At 44.7% G+C, this 20,247-nt stretch overlaps 1 protein-coding gene across 2 annotated transcripts in view; it reads right to left on the minus strand.

Moving 5' to 3' along the window:
• The window catches only part of HECW1 (HECT, C2 and WW domain containing E3 ubiquitin protein ligase 1), a 478,550-nt gene that overhangs the window by 42,906 nt on the left and 415,397 nt on the right, over positions 1 to 20,247 (minus strand). For both annotated transcript variants that reach the window (XM_088834636.1, XM_088834637.1), the window contains one exon: positions 19,934 to 20,086. In XM_088834636.1, the coding sequence (XP_088690762.1) occupies positions 19,934 to 20,086 (153 nt within the window). The remainder of the gene's footprint in view (positions 1 to 19,933; positions 20,087 to 20,247) is intronic.

Here is a 20,247-nt window from a genome sequence, read left to right on the forward strand (position 1 = left end):
GAGAATGTGAGCACAGTACACAGTACACAGTACACAGGGTGGGGGTGGGGGTGGTGCAGGTGGGAACAATAAGTTCGTCCTTGCTGTGGAGCTGCTCTGGAGTTAGCCTTTGGGAAGCGGAGTCTTGATTCTTTGCAGATACCCCTACTTGCAGGGTTGGACACGACTGAGCGACTTCACTTTCACTTTTCACTTTCACACATTGGAGAAAGAAATGGCAACCCACTCCAGTGTTCTTGCCTGGAGAATCCCAGGGACAGGGGAGCCTGGTGGGCTTCCGTCTATGGGGTCACACAGAGTCGGACACGACTGAAGTGACTTAGCAGCAGCAGCAGCAGCTACTTGCAGAGCGACATTTCCCTGCTCCCATGCCACACCCATCGTGGTCTGCATTCCCTCTGCTGGGTGCACATTCCTGCCCGCTGAGTTCAGGGTTTGGCCCTAAGCTAGTCTCCCATCTCCACAGCTAATAGTGGGTTTGGCTCTGTCCTGGCATTCCTGCCAGCGGTTTGCTCTGTAATTGTTCCCCCCTCGTCTGTGGGAAGACTGAGGTGTGGTATCTGCCCTCCCGCACATGCAGGCCTGCAGGGAGAGGCGGGGTGGCCTGCTGCTTGGGCAGGTGACAGAACCACCTGCTTGAACACTCCTCGCCTCCAACCACCCAGAAAAGCCATGGGAATCCTGATTCCTGAAGGGTGTGACTTGGCGCCAAGTTTTGCTCCTGATTGAGTCCAGGAGGCAAATGATGAAAGCAAGTGAGAGAATCACTCCTAAAGAGCACTAATATATAATTTCACTTCTGTGAATTTCTAGAACATGCAAAGAAAATAAGTGCTGAAAAGATTTATTCAGTGGTTTCACAGAGTTGAGAAGGGTCAAGGACAGCCTGGGAAGGACCACAAGAAGATTTTTGACGTGATAGAAAAATCCTTTATCTTTACAGAGGTGCAGGATACAAATGTATATGTTGTTGTTTAGTCACTAAGTTGTGTCTGACTCTGCAACCTCATGGACTGTAGCCTACCAGGCTCCTCTGTCCGTAGAATTCTTTAGGCAAGAATACTGGAGTGGGTTGCTATTTCCTTCTCCAGGGGATCTTCCTGACCCAGGGATCGAACCTTATCTCCTGCATTGCAGGTGGATCCTTTATTGTCCTAGCTACCAGGGAAGATGGAGTAAAGGGAGGGGGCTGGCAAAATGGGATGGAGAATGGAAGAAACCAGAGGTGGAGTGAGTGAGGTGGCAGTATAGTCATGTGGCATTTCTAATATGCCAGAGGCTCACCATCCAGCACTGGGTCCTTAGAAATAGGAGGGAGCATTTAGGAATTCATGTCTAAGACAACTGTTTCTCTCTAAAACTTAGCTAAGCCATTTGAACCAAATGGAATTTTAATTGCCAACGATTTTTAAAAATTTACACACATTTATAATTTTTATATCAATTCATTAATATGCTCATGGGTGCTTTTAAAAATTATCATTGGTTTTGTGTTCTTGAGCAGTCAGTTCTGTTGGCAGCTCTCTCCTCATTTCATCTCCTGGGACCCATGTTGACTAAGATGTATGCTTCCATATTTTTCATCTAAATCATTTAATCATATTCTTTGTTGCTGTTCACTCACTCAGTCATGTCCAACTCTTTGCGACCCAATGGGCTGTAGCACGTCAGACTTCCCTGTCCTTCACCATCTCCTGGAGCTTGCTCAAACTCATGTCTATCAGGTTGGTGATGCCATCCAACCATCTCATACTCTGTTGTCCCCTTCTCCTCCTGCCTTCAATTTTTCCCAGCATCAGGGTCTTTTCTGAGGTAGCTCTTTGCATCGGGTGGGCAAAGTATTGAAGTTTCAGCATCAGTCCTTCCAGTGAATATTCAGGATAGATTTCCTTTAGGATTGACTAGTTTGATCTTCTTGCATTCCAAGGGACACTCGAGTCTTCTCCAACACCACAGATGAAAAGTATCCATTCATCAATGCTCAGCCTTCTTTATGGTCCAACTCTCACATCCATACATGACTACTGGAAAAACCATAGCTTTGACTAGATGGACCTTTGTCGGCAAAGTGATGTCTCTGCTTTTTAATATGCTGCCTAGGTTTGTCATAGCTTTTCTTCCAAGGAGCAAGTGTCTTTTAATTTCATGGCTGCAGTCACCATCTTCAGTGATTTTGGAGCCCAAGAAAATAAAGTCTGTCACTGTTTCCATTATTTCCCCATCTATTTGCCATGAAGTGATGGAAGTGGATGCCATGATTTTCATTTTTTGAATGTTGAGCTTCAAGCCAGCTTTTTCATCTTCCTCTTTCACTTTCATTAAGAGGCTCTTAAGTTCCTCTTCGCTTTCTGAATAAGGGTGGTATCATCTGCATATTGAGGTTATTGATATTTCTCCCAGCAATCTTGATTCTAGCTTGTGCTCCATCCAGCCAAGTATTTCGAATGATGTTCTCTGTGTATAAGTTAAATAAGCAGCGTGACAATATACAGCCTTGATGTACTCCTTTCCCAATTTGGAACCAGTCCATTGTTCCATGTCCGGTTCTAACTGTTGCTTCTTGACCTCCATATAGGTTTCTTAGGAGGCAGGTAAGGTGGTCTGGTATTTCCGTCTCTTGAAGAATTTTCCAGTTTGTTTTGATCCACACAGTCAAAGGCTTTAGTGTAGTTAATGAAGCAGAAGTAGATGTTTTTCTGGAATTCTCTTGCTTTTTCTATGATTCAATGAATCATATACTAATTTATTTGTATTTACATATCCATCTATATTTATATACATACAGATTTTATGTCATTGTTTTTCAGTTTTTAAATTGTGTTGTTCATACTTTTTTGCTTTTTTTCCCTCAACAATATCTTAAAGAAATCCCCCTCCATCATCTGGTAAGATCTGACTCAGCCCTTTAACACCTCATGTCACTGTTCAGTGTGGAGCTGCTGTGATGAAGTTAACTGGTCTCTGCTGATAGATACTTGGGATGCTTCTACATTCGTGTCTTCACAAACAATGCTGAAATAAACATCCTGGTATGTTTTGTTAGGGACGATAGGATAGCTTTTAGAAGTTTATGCTGGAGAACCATGTGCCTAGGTTGGATTCCTGTCTCTTCCATTTAACAGCTGTGTTACCTTGGGCAAGTACTGAACCTGTACGGGTATCAGTTTCCTCATTTATAAAATAGGGGGATCATAACAGCATGTGCAGCTCATGCAAAGCCTTTACAAAGAAATATGGTCCATAATGAGGGCTCAATAAATATTAACTGTTATTATAAGAGTCCTTATAGCAGTGCTTTTATTTCTATGAGATAGAATCACGAGCCAAAGGGTATATGGGTTTAAAAGTTATAGTATATATCATTGATTGTGCTTTGAAAAAAAGGCTACCAAAAGTCATGTTTCTACTGGAAATGCAAGAGAATAATCTTTCACCCATATCCCCTTGAAAAGATATAATTCTTTTTAATTTTTGCTATTTTGATTGTCATAAAGTGATACATCATTGTCATTTTATTTGGCCATTGATAAAGTTGAAATTCTTTTTATGGGTTTGTTGATTATTTGGATTTTTTTCTCCTCTGAACAGTTTTTTTCACTTTGCTGATTTTTATAGTGTTGTTTCTCTCTTTTCACATTAGAAGAGCTCTTTGAAGTCTATATATTACAGATTTTCAATCTCTGATTTTTCTGATTTACAAAGATTATTTTTCAAAATCAAAACTTACCTTTTGCCTTTATGGTGTTTTTTTTTGCCATTAAAAACTAATTTCGTTTTTATACATTTAAATATATCTTTCCTTTTACAGATTCTAGGGTTCAAATCTTGACTGAAACAGTCTCTACTATTCAAAGTTTCTGAAGTTTGTTTTCTATTCCCAAAAATATTTGTTCTAGAATATATAGAAAGTCCTCTAGAGTTTCTCGAAGAAATTTTACTGTCATATTTTTACATGTGCTTTATACTAGAGAGGAATTTAACCTATTTTTTTTTCCTTTTCTGGTTGCACAGTCAGCTGTGTTGGCAGCATTAACTGAGTCATCCATTCTTTTCCAACTGAATTAAAGTGCCATCTTTGTCATATAAATCTCACACAACCTTAGGTCTTTTTCTGCATGATGCAAGTGTTGAAAAAGAATTCTCTTTAATAGTTTTGAAAGCTTTACTAGAGGTTTCTCACAGGTTCTTAAGAAAACTGGGTTAAGAAGCAGACACAGTCATAATCAGACATGCATACTTTATGGTGACTTCTCAACTAATGTGTGCACTGAGCTTCTCCAGGGCAATGCTAGGAAGGCTGCTCAGATTCAGCCAGGACTGGGACCAAAGAAGCTCTTGTAGGTGCCTAAGAAGGAACACAGGGGCTGCCGTTGGGATCATGTGGGGGTGGGGGAGCTTATCTGACCCATGACTCAAATAAGCAAGACACACTGAGCTATTCTTTCAGGAGGGGCCTTTGAGGGTTGAAGGGCCAGGACACATTCAGTGGAATCTCATGATATTGTGGTTTCTACCTACTAATTCAGACTCTGCAGATGTAGCAAGGGATATTTAAAATGTGTTATCCAGGACTTCTTAAGTTCCATAAAACTCTACAATTACACTTAATACCCACTTGGCCAAACTCTAAACATGCTCCAAGAGGCCTCCCTCCCGCCTTCACCTCCTCTTGCTAAAGACCTGAAAACAGATTTCTGCCACCCAGGTTGTGTCTGTTTGGAAAGGGAGAGGCAGGGGCAGAAGGACAGGAAGGAGCCTGCTTCGCAGTTAGCAGAGGTTCTCAGAAATTCTGGCTTGAGAGGGCCCAGAATTTCTGGTTATGATACTGACAGGTTGAATTTGTCACCATCACTAACATGAAATGAACACTTGGACCTTCTGGTGGTTGCACAGAAACTGATTAAACAACATCAGATCTCTAACTCTGGCTTCTGAAAGTTCTTCTCACACTGACAATTACGTAAAGAGTGACTCATATCACAACGACTTCTTAAAATGATACATTAACGAACAGTACATGTCTACACTCTGGCACTCTTACTCAGAAGAGTCAACCTTTTTCAGTTGTTTAGTGCATCTTTAAATCCCATGGACAGAAGAGCCTGGTAGGCTGCAGTCCATGGGGTCGCTACGAGTCAGACATGACTGAGCGACTTCACTTTCACTTTTCACTTTCACACATTGGAGAAGGAAATGGCAACCCACTCCAGTGTTTTTGCCTGGAGAATCCCAGGGACGGGGGAGCCTGGTGGGCTGCCGTCTGTGGGGTCACACAGAGTCGGACACGACTGAAGTGACTTAGCAGCAGCAGTGCATCTTAGATTTGCTCTGGGAAAAGTGGTATTCAGAATCATTGAGACAGATAAAGATTTTTCAGTGGTGATTTCAGAGAGAACAATGAGTAGAAACTTAATTGACACTCAACAATGATCTCCATTTTTCTGAATCCCAAATATTCTGAACTAAAAATTGAAATGAGATTGAAACTCTTACAACCAAGGAGTTTGAATTGAATATTATTCCTTCTATCCATCCATTGATCCACCTACCCACCCACCCCTCTACCCATCCATTCACCCACCTACCCATCTATCCACCCACCCACCCATCCATTTATCCATCCAACCATCCATCCATCCATCCACCCACCCATCCATCCTTCCATCCACCCATCCATCCATCCACCCATCCATCTACCCATCCATCCATCCATCCATCCATCCATCCACCCACCATCCACCCATCCACCCATCCATCCATTCACCCATCCATCCATCCATCCACCCATTCATCCACCCATCTATCCATCCATCCACCCATCCATCCATCCATCCATCCATCTATCTACCCATCCATCCACCCACCCACCCACCATCCACCCATCCATTCATCCATCCACCCACCCATCCACTCATCTACTCATCCATTCATCTTCCCTTCTTCCCTCTCTCCTTCCTGTCCTTTGTTTCTTTTCTTCCTTCCACACATATTTATTGAGTGCAAAGTCTGTAACTAGGAAAGCAAGACCTCGTTCTCTCAAATAAATAGTAAGGAGTTCAGTTCAGTTGCTCAGTCGTGTCCAACTCTTTGCGACCCCATGAATCACAGCACGCCAGGCCTCCCTGTCCATCACCAACTCCCAGAGTTCACTCAAACTCATGTCCATTGAGTCGGTGATGCTATCCAGCCATCTCATTCTCTGTCGTCCCCGTCTCCTCCTGCCCCCAATCCCTCCCAGCATCATAGTCTTTTCCAGTGAGTCAACTCGTTGCATGAGGTGGCCAAAGTATTGGAGTTTCAGCTTTAGCATCGTTACAAGCACACAATATAAATTTAAAATATACTTTATTTTAAAGAGTGGTAAGTTCTGTCAATATAATGAGTTAAGATGTTAAGCTGGAGAATTATAACTGGTTGAAAACAAAGATCATGGCATCTGGTCCCATCACTTCATGGGAAATAGATGGGGTAACAGTGGAAACAGTGTCAGATTTTATTTTTTTGGGCTCCAAACCCACTGCGGATGCTGATTGCAGCCATGAAATTAAAAGACGCTTACTCCTTGGAAGGAAAGTTATGACCAACCTAGATAGCATATTAAAAAGCAGAGACATTACTTTGCCAACAAATGTCCGTCTAGTCAAGGCTATGGTTTTTCCAGTGGTCATGTATGGATGTGAGAGTTGGACTGTGAAGAAAGCTGAGCGCTGAAGAATTGATGCGTTTGAACTGTGGTGTTGGAGAAGACTCTTGAGAGTCCCTTGTACTGCAAGGAGATCCAACCAGTCCATCCTAAAGGAGATCAGTCCTGGGTGTTCATTGGAAGGACTGATGCTAAAGCTGAAACTCCAATGCTTTGGCCACCTCATGTAACAAGCTGACTCACTGGAAAAGAGTCTGATGCTGGGAAGGATTGGGGGCAGGAGGAGAAGGGGATGACAGAGAATGAGATGGCTGGATGGCATCACCGACTTGATGGACATGAGTTTGAGTGAACTCCGGGAGTTGGTGATGGACAGGGAGGCCTGGCGTGCTGTGATTCATGGGGTCGCAAAGAGTCGGACACGACTGAGCAACTGAACTGAACTGAACTGAACTGAACTGAACTGTTTTAAATTGAGTGCTCAGGGAAGGCACTTAGAGGAGATTTTTCAGTTGAAACGTGAATCTTTCCTATCCAGGCATAAAGATCTAAAAATACATGCATTGCATACTATTCATAATTTATTAGACATAAATGTAAGTTTGGAGCTTTCCACATTTACAGTTTTGTTTTTTATACCTCCATTCAAAATAGATGAGAACTTTTTACCCGGTATTTTTGTATGCATCATTTTATGCAAGTGGGACACTCAATATAATGAACACCTCTACTGTCCATGGTGGTGGTGGTGGTTTAGTCACTAAGTTGTGTCAGACTCTTGTGACCCCATGGACTATAGCCTGCCAGGCTCCCTTGTCAATGGAATTCTCCAGGCAAGAATACTGGAATGGGCTGCCATTTCCTTTTCCACCTACTGTCTATGCTGCTGTTGCTGCTAAGTTGCTTCAGTCATGTCCGACCCTGTGCGACCCCATAGATGGCAGCCCACCAGGCTCCCCTGTCCCTGGGATTCTCCAGGCAAGAATACTGGAGAGGGTTGCCATTTTCTTCTCCAGTGCATGAAAGTGAAAAGTGAAAGTGAAGTCGCTCAGTCGTGTCTGACTCCTAGCGACCCCATGGACTGCAGCCTTCCAGGCTCCTCCATCCATGGGATTTTACAGGCGAGAGTACTGGAGTGGGTTGCCACTGCCTTCTCCAAACCCACTGTCTATAGTCCACCACTAAATTTTGCTCATTTTTTCATTCTTCTGAAATAACTTTTCATTCCCACTGCTTCCACCCTTGTTTGATTCTTTATCCTCTTTTCAAACAATTATTTCAAAGAACTGCCACTTAAATCTGACACCTCCAATTTCCACTCCAATTCATCAACTTATAACCAGAGTTAACTTTTTAGAATACAGATCTACTCAAGACATTCTTTCCCCTAAAAAAACACACTGACATTTTCATAATAAAACCCAAAGTTCCTAGATGCCATTAAATGCCCTTCCCTATCTGGTGCAAGAAGCCTTCACAGCTTTTCTTTTCTCTGTTTTGCAGTCAAACACAACTGACATCTGTGTGTTCACCTGCCAGCCTTCTGTGAATTTCGGGCCCTCTCCCTGGAAGTTTCCTTTCCCCATCTCTGCCAGCCAACTATTCTCACTCATTTTTAAAGCTCCTTATACCTAATACTGATAACTATGTAATGTGCTAAGTGCTATAATAGAAGTACAGATAGCATTTATCACATTGTATTGCAATTTGCCCAGAGGGGAAATAGAGGGGGCTAGAACCTACTGCAGTCAGGTTTTCTGGGTTCCAACCCCAGCTTGGTCTGTGATTATCTCTGTGAGTTTGCTAATGTTTGCACCTTATTTTATTCTATAGCCTGGGTTTCTCCTGTAGCCCTGGGTTACAGGGCTGTTGGAAGTATCTAGAATAGTGCTTGGCATGTTTAACAAATTTTCAATGAATGTTTTATTGTTTAGCTTTATATTCACTTCTGTATCTTGAGAGACATAAAATCAGCATACAATGATGACTCAGTTCAGTCAGTTCAGTTCAGTCGCTCAGTCGTGTCCGACTCTCCGCGATCCCATGAATCACAGCACGCCAGGCCTCCCTGTCCATCACCAACTCCCGGAGTTCACTCAAACTCATGTCCACAGAGTGGGTGATGCCATCCAGCCATCTCATTCTCTGTCATCCCCTTCTCCTCCTGCCCCCAACCTTTCCCAGCATCAGAGTCTTTTCCAGTGAGACAATGATGATTAAAAGAATAAAAAGATCAGCATGAGTACCTCATTTATATGCAAATATAAATCATAATCAAAGAATAAAGATAAGGAATTTGGAATATTACTTTAAGATTTCTGGGTCACAGACACATACAATGGACACATACAGTTAAGGAAGTGGTAATATTTTTAGTGGATGAACTGCAAGTCCTGAATTGTACAGGCTCTTTCAGATATTTTTAATCCTGTCATGCACTCCTCATGGGTTTCCCACCATTTTCTGTCCCACTCTGTGACCTGGGGGATAGGCCATTATTACTGAAATAGTTGGAGATTCCTTGCCCTCTGGTCCATGGTTGGCTTGGCCGGTGGGACTGCTGGGTGGAGGAAGGACGTTGTGCTATTTCCTGGCCTTTCTCTACCTGATTTAGGGTGGGCAGGGCTGTGTCCATATGTGACCACAGTTCCTATGGGAGGCCCAGTAGGGTTCCAGCTCCACCTCCTGTCTCTTACTTGGCATGAGTGTTAGCCTGGCACATTTTAACAGTGTCCTTATCAACTTGGAAATTCTGTGGTGCAAATGTTGCTAGAGTTGCTCCAGGTTTCTGCTCAAAATTCATCAATCCCCACCTTTAGCAGGACTGAACATAAATCTTTAAGTTAAAGGGTCCAGAGATAAGAAAGATAGCTAAAAATAAAAACACTAGAAGGAACCAGTTGGGAACAAGATGGCAATGAATCTGACCTCCAACAGACCCTAAATCTCACCAGACACTGATATTTACTATATTAGCATATTAAATGACACACCTACCCTTGACCATGACTGGATATTAAGTATCAAAAAAGGTTAGAGGTGTGGCATCACAGTTCAGTTCAGTTCAGTCGCTCAGTCGTGACCGACTCTCCGCGACCCCATGAATCACAGCACGCCAGGCCTCCCTGTCCATCACCAACTCCCGGAGTACACTCAAACTCATGTCCACAGAGTCGATGATGCCATCCAGCCATCTCATTCTCGGTCGTCCCCTTCTCCTCCCACCCCCAACCTTTCCCAGCATCAGAGTCTTTTCCAGTGAGTCAACTCGTCGCATGAGGTGGCCAAAGTATTGCAGCTTCAGCTTTAGCATCAGTCCCTCCAATGAACATCCAGGATTGATCTCCTCTAGAATGGACTGGTTGGATCTCTTTGCAGTATAAGGGACTCTCAAGAGTCTTCTCCAACACCACAGTTCAAAAGCATCAATTCTTCGGCGATCATCTTTCTTCACAGTCCAACTCTCACATCCATACATGACCACGGGAAAAACCATTGCCTTGACTAGACGGACCTTGGTTGGCAAAGTAATGTGTCTGCTTTTTAAAATACTATCAAGGTTGGTCATAACTTTCCTTCCAAGGAGCAAGCGTCTTTTAATTTCATGGCTGCAATCAGCATCTGCAGTGATTTTGGAGCCCAAAAAAATAAAGTCTGACACTGTTTCCACTGTTTTTCCATCTATTTCCCATGAAGTGATGGGACCAGATGCCATGATTTTTGTTTTCTGAATGTTGAGCTTCAAGCCAATCTTTTCACTCTCCTCTTTCACTTTCCTCAAGAGGCTTTTGAGTTCCTCTTCACTTTCTGCCATAAGGGTGGTGTCATCTGCATATCTGAGGTGATTGATATTTCTCCCAGCAATCTTGATTCCAGCTTGTGCTTCTTCCAGCCCAGCGTTCCTCATGATGTACTCTGAATATAAGTTAAATAAGCAAGGTGACAATATACAACCTTGACGTACACCTTTTCCTATTTGGAACCAGTCTGTTGTTCCATGTCCAGTTCTGACTGTTGCTTCCTGACCTGCATACAGGTTTCTCAAGAGGCAGGTCAGGTGGTCTGGGATTCCCATCTCCTTCAGAATGTTCCACAGTTTATTGTGATCGACACAGTCAAAGGCTTTGGCATAGTCAATGAAGCAGAAATAGATGTTTTTCTGAAACTCTCTTGCTTTCTCCATGATCCAGCGGATGTTGGCAATTTGATCTCTGGTGCGAGAGACGCCGGCCCCGGCGGCGCAGACGCGACGCGAGAGACGCCGGCCCCGGCGGCGCAGACGCGACGCGAGAGACGCCGGCCCCGGCGGCGCAGACGCGACGCGAGAGACGCCGGCCCCGGCGGCGCAGACGCGACGCGAGAGACGCCGGCCCCGGCGGCGCAGACGCGACGCGAGAGACGCCGGCCCCGGCGGCGCAGACGCGACGCGAGAGACGCCGGCCCCGGCGGCGCAGACGCGACGCGAGAGACGCCGGCCCCGGCGGCGCAGACGCGACGCGAGAGACGCCGGCCCCGGCGGCGCAGACGCGACGCGAGAGACGCCGGCCCCGGCGGCGCAGACGCGACGCGAGAGACGCCGGGCGCGGCGCAACGAACCACGCAAAGAGGTGCAGCCGTGAGAAGCTACCCCACGCCTGAGGCCAGGGCCGGCGGCCGAGAGGAGCTACCCCACGTCCAACAGGCGGTGGCTGCGCGGGCGCAGGAGGGCCGAGAGGAGCTACTCCGCATTCAAGGTCAGGAGGGGCGGCCTTGAGGAGATACCCCTCGTCCAAGGTAAGGTACAGCAGCTGCACTTTGCTGGAGCGGCTGTGAAGAGATTTGCCACGACCAAGGTAAGAGAAACCCAAATAAGACGGTAGGTATTGCGAGGGGGCATCAGAGGGCAGACACACTGAAATCATAATCACAGGGAACTAGCCGATCTGATCACATGGACCACAGCTGAATGTGGTCCGCTGGAGAAGGGAAAGGCAAACCACTTCAGTATACTTGCCTTGAGAACCCCATGAACAGTAACAAAGGGCAAAATAATGGGATACTGAATGAGGAATTCCCCAGGTCGGTAGGTGCCCAGTATGCTACTGGAGCTCAGTGGAGAAATAACTATAGAAGGAATAAAGGGATGGAGCCAAAGCAAAACCAATACCCAGTTGAGGATGTGACCAGTGATAGAACCAAGGTCCGGTGCTGTAAAGAGCAATATTGCATAGGAACCTGGAATGTTAGGTCCATGAATCAAGGCAAATTGGAAGTGGTCAAACAGGAGATGGTAAGAGTGAACCTCGACATTCTAGGAATCAGTGAATTAAAATGGACTGGAATGGGTGAATTTAACTTGGATGACCATTATATCTACTACTGTGGGCAGGAATCCCTTAGAAGAAATGGAGTAGCCATCATGGTCAACAAAAGAGTGGTATCACACTCCCTTGAAAAAGCCTTGCTCCTTCCCCAGTAGACTAAAGCATAGGTCTCTTCATCATTAGCCTTATTTCTTCTCCCTTTGTCTTTACTCCTAAAAATTAAATCCCTCCCATCTGGTGGGTGAGATGTTGATCAGTGAGTAATACAAATGAGTAATGAAACAATTATGGAAAGGTTGAAGATCAAAAAATTAGATTTTTTTTCAGTTTACTTATTATGTGTGTATAGAATCTGCACCATATTTATTCATGATAGTATCTCTCAGCACTTCACTAGAAACAAAGGGAAGGAGGTAGAAACCTCCTTTTGATTTCCAGGCTGCATCCCAGCATGGGCAAAGCCCACACACAGCAAGCAGGAAGCAGAGAATTTCAAGTAGCTACAGTCAGGGAGGAGCCAGCAGGGGAAGGACCTGGGGTCAGAGGTCTCTTTGCCCATCTCTGGGGTATCGCCTGGCCTGGAGGGGACTGACAGAGGCCCATGGTGCAGGCGCAGTGTGTGTAGGGTGACCTTGTGTCAGTAATAAGCAGAGTGTGGGCATCGTGCAGAGCTGAGTGCAAAGCTCCTAGGGGACGTGTGTGTTTGTTGCCAACATTGTAAGGGATTTACAACCACAGATGACAAATGAAAGTGTGACCTTTGAGCAATTAACTGCCCCTGGATTATATGAGCCCTCTGTCTTAATGGCCCTGGTAGAAGGAAGTGGCTCATGTGGCTTGTGGAACAAGCCTTATTCATGCACCCAAACTTCAATGAAATGTTCTTTTGAACACCTTAAGTGCCAGGCCTGTGCTAGAGTAAAATAAGACAGATCCATCTCTGCTTTCATGGAGCTTACTCTCTAGGGGGACACAGACAAAACAGAGTGTGGGACATAGAGGAAGGCCAGTGAAAAGATAAAGAACTTGAATAATAATTTAAAAAATGACCCGTGCAAAGAGGCCTCTTCCAGCCACACCCGAGCAATGTTTCCATCCAGGGTGATGTTTAATCCTGTAAAGCTGATCAATTTTCTGTTTATTTCTGGCCTACAGGCCTGTCTGCAGAGGGAAGAGAGGGCAGCGGTTGGGAGTCACTTCCCTTCCAGGCAGACTCCTGTCCTGGCCCATCCTGTGTTAGGGACAGTTTCCAGCTTTACAAGGTCAAGGCTCTGACTGTGACGAGCCCTGTAATCTTCTGGTCTCTGTTTTCTCATGAGTGATGTGTTGGTCATAGAAAGTGTCATCTTCCTCACCGCCCGTGTGGACTGTGGGACAAAGTGTCCTGGGGAGTGAGGGAAGGGAGAAGGCCAGGCGCCTACATCTGAGATCAGCCACAGCTCTGCCCACCCTGCCAATGGGTCAGTGCCACCGGGCTGGGCCAGCAGATCTGCAAACTCAGGGTTCAAGTCTCCTCAGTGGCACCGTCCCATCCCCGCCCCCACCGCAGGAGTCACAGTGACAAAGCCTCAGGCAGGGGTCTGAGCACCCACTTGCTGCCCACACTTTGTGCAAGGCGTGGAGCGACCTCATTCGGGTGTTGACTCTTCCTGGGTACACTTTTGTCAAAATGGCCCAGCACTTGGGTGCCCTCACTTTTCTTGGTAAAACCAGTTGCCCCGGGGTGCAGAACGGCTCACAGGAAAACATCCAGAAGGAATAACTGCAGCGCTACCATCTGGTTCAAATGCCCACAGACCAGCAGGGCTTCCTTTTCAAAGCTAAAGCAGACTCGGCCCCAGTGGCTCAAGTTCTGTCCACTGGTTGTGATCTCCTCTCTCCCCTAGGACCTCTGAGGCACTAATGAAACATGAGTCCCACCCTGTGTGAGGGTCATGGTACAATCTGGGACCAGTACTGGCTTTGCATTTGGGCTTTTCTGTCAGTCAGGGGCTTAGAAGACTGAGGTTCAGAGTCAGAGCAGAGAGGAGGTCCCAGATCACTTCATAACAACTCACCATTCAATATGAACTCTCACCTGCCTGAGCTCTGTTCAGATTGCTAGTTGCTCAGAAAGTTCCCTGCCATTTTGCTTCTGGGCTACACAGAAAATATTTTCAATGTAGGAACAGCAGTGGGTGAAAGTCTTCAAGTCCTTTCCTTTGCAAAGACAGCAGGTAACTAGCATCTCTGGACCGGACTTTTTCACACCTTTGACTTTTATGAAGGATCCATCCAGAGAGCTTCGCTAATTCTTACAGCATCTCTGTGGTTTCCTTCCTCCAGGTTCTCAGGTGTAACTGACACACTGACACGGCCTCATCCAGCCGGAGATGTGCAGGGACAACAGAGCCAGCCTGAAAGCAGGGTCTAGGCAGCTGGCAAGGCATCTGTTGAGGCCACTCTCAAATGGTAATGAGTTGGCCAGAAGGCCAGCGAGTCTCTTGTGCATTCCATCAGGCCTTTGTCTATAGCCTTCCCTATGTCACTCCTGGGCTGGATCCCAAGGTTTCCTCCAGAACACTTGGTCCCTTCACACACTAAACCTCATGAACCTCTGTCATTATCCAAACACAGCTCCCGTCGTCATCTGACTGTTCTTCCTCCCCTGATGTCCTAAACTCTGTCCTCCCAATCCTGCACTCTGAATCCCTGGGGACCCCTTTCTATTGTCTGTATGCCCCCTCCAGCTTCTGCCTTCTTGGACTGCCTTCTTCCCCACAAGCAGGTCTTCACTGCAGCACCTCCATCCCTGTCCTACTCCTCCCAAGCTAGGGCACTCTGGCCACTCATTCTCAGCTTCCCCCAGGGACCAGGGCTCTGGCCCCCGCTGACTCATCAGTATCCTCCATCTCTGTGAGCTCCCATCTCCTCCTCTCCTCCCTCCTCCTGAGCTAGTCTGCCTGTGTTGTTGTTGTTGCTGTTCAGTTTCTCAGTCGTGTCCGACTCCTTGTGACACTATGGACTGCAGCATGCCAGGCTTCCCTGTCCTTCACCAAATCTAGGAGCTTGCTCAAACTCATGTCCATTGAGTCAGTGATGCCATCCAACCATCTCATCCTCTGTGGTCTTCTTCTCCTTCTACCCTCAATCTTTCCCAACATCAGGGTCTTTTCCAATGAGTCAGATCTTCGCATCAGGTGGCCAAAGTATTGGAGCTTCAGTTTTAGCAATAGTCCTTCCAATGAATATTCAGGATTGATTTCCTTTAGGATTGACTGGTTTGATCTCCTTGCAGTCCAGGGGACTCTCAAGAGTCATCTCTAACACCACAGTTCAAAAACATCAATTCTTCAATGCTCAGCCTTCTTTACGTCCAACTCTCACATCCATACATGACTACTGTAAAAACATAGCTTTGACTATACAGACCTTTGTTAGCAATGTAATGTCTCTGCTTTTTAATATGCTGTCTATGTTTGTCATAGCTTTTCTTCCAAGGAGCAAGCGTCTTTTAATTTCATGACTGTGTGAGTATTTCCCAATCTCAGTTTCCAGCCCAGATTTCCAGGGCAGTATTCCAGGAATGTACTAATATACCCACCTGTATTTATAATGGAACCTGCAATTTCTACCTGTCAAAGAGTGAATTCCTCCTCTTTCCTCTAAGTATTGTCTATTTCATGTAATTCTCATCACAGTGAATGTCCCAACCCATCCCATGGTACAACCAGAAACCCTGGACTTTTGCTATATTTCTCTTTCCCTCTTACCTCAACAGTCAAACAGTAAAACAACTAGGTGAGTCTCTTCTCCCTCTGTGACGTTCTTAAGGTTAGTCCCCTCCTTTCTCAGACCCCACCTCTGCCTCAGTTTGAATTCTGCTTCTCCCTGTGACATATCAACCGCTCTGGAGCTGGTCTCAGCTCTTTCTAGCCTTTTGTTCTTAAAATTTTCCCTGCGCTACGATTTGTTTTTTAAAAACACAAACCCAGTGACAGTATTCTCTTTATGTGATGAGACCATCTGCCTCTCTCTTTGTCTCCAGCCTCATTCCCACAATCCCAAAAGCCATTCTCTGTTCTGATCTGTCTACACTGCTTGCCAAAGGCTCCATTTCCTCTCCTTTCAATTCTTGTTTCCAGTATGCTCTTCAAAATACATTTCTCCTCTGCTCTGTTGATTCTCCTACTCAGCTAAAGATTGGCACATATATTTACTCTTTTTCATAAAAAAAAAGAGGGAAAAAAAAAAGACAGCACAATTATTTCCTTTTTATGAGATTCCCTGGTTTTATTCCCCACTGCACCATCCCCTACCTTGGGTTGAGTGAGACACTTTCTTTAAAGATTTAATACAATTCCCAAGCTTATATATGTATCTCAGACTTATATACGCACATGTATTATATATCTTGGCATTTAAGATGCTGCTACTGCTGCTGCTAAGTCGCTTCAGTCGTGTCCGACTCTGTGCGACCCCATAGACGGCAGCCCGCCAGGCTCCGCCATCCCAGGGATTTTCCAGGCAAGAACACTGGAGTGGGTTGCCGTTTCCTTCTCCATTTAAGATACTCCATTTAAGATACTACAGTGGAATTACAGATTTCCTCATGTGTTCTCTCCCTTTGAGGGAAGAAATCTCGTTCAGTTCACTTTTGTATTTCCCCAACACACAGCATGTACTTGATTTACAACTGTTCAGTTAATGAATGTATCCCCACAACACCCAGCAAAGTCCTATATATTGTAATATTTGTGAAAGCATTTCCTCAGTGATTGCTAACTCTAATTCATGACCTCTGAGACACCATCTTATATTTCACGCACATAGACTGAGAGAATTGGGGGATTATATGAAGTAAAATCTGCATATATATATATAGTGTTCAAAAATTATTTATTTATTTTTGGCTGTGCTGGAACTTCATTGATGCATGTGGGGTTTTTCTAGTTGTGAGTGGGGGCTACTCTCTAGTTGTGCTGTGTGCATTTCCCATTGTGGTGGCTTCTCTTGTTGGAAAACAATGACCTCTGGGTGCACAGGCTTCAGTAGTTACAGCACATGCGCCCAGTAGCCGTGGTTTGTGGGCTCTAGAGCTCTTGGGCTTAAGTAATTTTGTGCATAGGCTTAGTTGCCCTGAGGCATATGGAATCTTCCCAGACCAAGGATCAAACCTGTGTACCCTGCATTAGCAGGAGGATTCTTAACCATTGGACCCAGGGAAGTCCCACATATATTCTTGTTTCATGGGGGTATGGTACTCTCCACTGTCTGAGTGAACCCTACCTGAAATGTGACTAAGTTAGAGCTGGTCTTCAATTCTTAGCCCTAAATCTTCTCTGTAGTGACTTCCTGCTCTGCCCACACCATCAGCCGGGTTTCTGCCTCCCAAGCTACATCATCCACTTATTTGATAAGTTACGTGAAAAGGAACAACAAAAGCAAAAAGCAAGAAAAAGCAACAACATTTGCTTCTTCACTTGTGCCAAACACTTGAAGCACATGCCCTGAGCAGGCACATGCCTTGCTCAGCTCAAGAGCTGACTCATACAAATCAGTGAAGTTAGATCACTCCTTCACACCATGAGTGAGTGAGGTCACTCAGTCGTGTCCGACTCTTTGCGACCCCGTGGACTGTAGCCCACCAGGCTCCTCCCTCCATGGGATTTTCCAGGCAAGAATACTGGAGTGGGTTTCCATTTCCTTCTCCAAGGGATCTTCCTGACCTAGGGATCGAACCCAGGTCTCCCGCATTGGAGACAGACGCTTTAAACCTCTGAGCCACTACACAAAAATAAACTCAAAACGGCTTGAAGACGCAAATATAACACTTGACACTGTAAAACTCCTAAAAGAGAGCATAGGCAAAACATTCTATGACATAAATTGACCAATGTTTTCTTTCATCAGTCTCCCAAGGCAAGATAAAAGGAAAAAGAAACAAATGGGACCTAATCAAACTTACAAGCTTTTGCACAGCAAAGGAAACCATAAACAAAACAAAAGACCATCTATGGATTAGGAGAAAATATTTGCAAATGATGTGGCTGATAAGGGCTTAATTTCCAAAATGTACAAACAGCTCATACAACTCAATATCAAAAGAGCAAACAATGCAATAAAAAATTGGGCAGAAGATCTAGAGAGACATTTCTCCAAAGAAGACATACAGATGGCCAGTAGGCACGTGAAAGGATGCTCAACATTGATAAGTATTATAGAAATGCAGGTCAAAACTACCACCTCACACAGATCAGAATGGCCATCATTTAAAAGTCTACAAATAATAATTGCTGGAGGGAGAGTGGTGAAAAGGAAACCCTCCTACACTGTTGGTGGGAATGTAAATTGATGCAACCACTATGGAGAACAGTATGAAGGTTCCTCAAAATACTAAAAATAGAGTTACCATATGATCCAGCAACCCCATTCCTGGGCATATATCTGGACAAAAGTATAATCCAAAAAGATACATGAATCCTTATGTTCATAGCCATACTATTTACAATCACCATTACATGGAAACAACCTAAATGTCCATCAGTAGATGAACGGATAAAGAAGATGTGGTATGTATACACAATGGAATACTGCTCAACCATGAAAAAGAAAGAAATAATGCCATTTGCAGCAACCTAGATGGATCTAGAGATTATCACACTAAATGAAGAAAGTCAGAAAGAGAAAGACAAATACCATATGATATCACCTAAATGGAGAATTTAAAATACAACCCAAATGAACTTATCTTTGAAAAAGAAACAGACTCAGACATAAGAGAACAGACTTAATGGCTGCTAAGTGGGAGAGTAGGGGAGGAGGGATGGATTGGGAAGTTGCGATTAGTAGATGCAAACTATTATATATAGAATGGATAAACAACAAGGTCTTACTATATTGCTCAGGGAACTATATTCAATATCCTAAGATAAACCATAATGGAAAAGAATATGAAAAAATATATATACATGTATAACTGAATCACTTTATTGTAAAATAGACACGAACACAACATTCTAAATCAACTTATTTCAATAAAATAAACTTTAAAAAATTAAAGAAAAAGAAGAACTCAAGAGGTGAGAGTGTTTGGAGAGAGAAGCTGTGGGCTGCAGCTGGTGGCCTTAGCAGAGGTGGGTTGTTCTGATACTATGAAATCAAATTATGGAGATTTGGGCTGTAAGTCCAGTGGCCAGGTGTTACCCCAGAAGCTCCCTTTACCAGCAGCCCCCTGACACATCATCAGTAACTTATGTCAGATAAGAGCCATGTCAGCAGTTTCCAGGACTCATTTCCCTCCTGATAACAGGAGCTCCTGCAGTGAAATCAAGGGTACTTTTCAAGTCACATGTGGGGGTGAAAAAACAGGAAAGTGCATGCATCCTAGTAGTCCCATGCAGTTTTCTGGAGACTTCCACCCATATCTGAGGTATCTCAGCCACAGAAGTGCACAGAATTGACTGATACTGGTCTTCTTACTCATTTCAGTGAGTGGTAATTGCCTCAAGATGAGAGGACCAAAGACATGCTGCACTTTTAAGTCAGAAGGATGCTGAGAGGTCATCTAACCCAACAGCCTTATTTTAAAGCAAGATGCAGAAGCTGATGGCCACAGTGCAAAAGCCATCAGTCCAAGATCAGAGAATCTCAAATCCATGAATACCTTCACGAAGCCCTCCCTGGGAACACTTAGGATTTTAGTAGAATTATCAAGACTCAGAACCTGTATCTACTTACCTCAGTGTTTTCTCAGAAGAAAAACTGTAGTATCTTACATCAATGTGCAGTTGATAGGAAATTTGCAGCATCTTTAGTAATTAATTTTGTATTCTGGGTGAAAACTAGCAGAGAATTTTGTTTGCAGTGCTTTATCGTTTACTCTCATCACCCCTCATGACACTGGGCCACTGCTTCAAACACAATGATCCTCAAGGAATACCACTGACTTCTGACTGAGAAAGACCAGAACTTTCCAACATGAGAAAGTGAAAATTCCAGCTCTTACCATTCGAGATGGTTTTCCACAAATGCAGACATGGGGCTGATCTGCACGGTGTAGGTGTCATTGGCAGAGTACTCGAAGAGTCCGTAGTATGGGTTAAAGAGCTCCTGAGACAGAAGGAAGAAGAATTCTCTCGAAGGACCACTGTAGTCCAGACTGCAAAGGAAGCAGAGGCCCGGGAAGCTCATTACATGAGGGGGACCCATTTCTATGCAGGACCTGGCTTGCGTTTTCAGACTCAGTGCTGGGAAAGTAGAGGGGAGCCTCTGCTCTTTACAATGGATGCTAAGGGAAGTATAATTTGCTGAAGAAAATGA

This window comes from Moschus berezovskii, chromosome 3 (assembly GCF_049115385.1).
Source record: "Moschus berezovskii isolate FMDL1 chromosome 3, NW_MosBer_1.0, whole genome shotgun sequence".
Taxonomy (NCBI): domain Eukaryota; kingdom Metazoa; phylum Chordata; class Mammalia; order Artiodactyla; family Moschidae; genus Moschus; species Moschus berezovskii.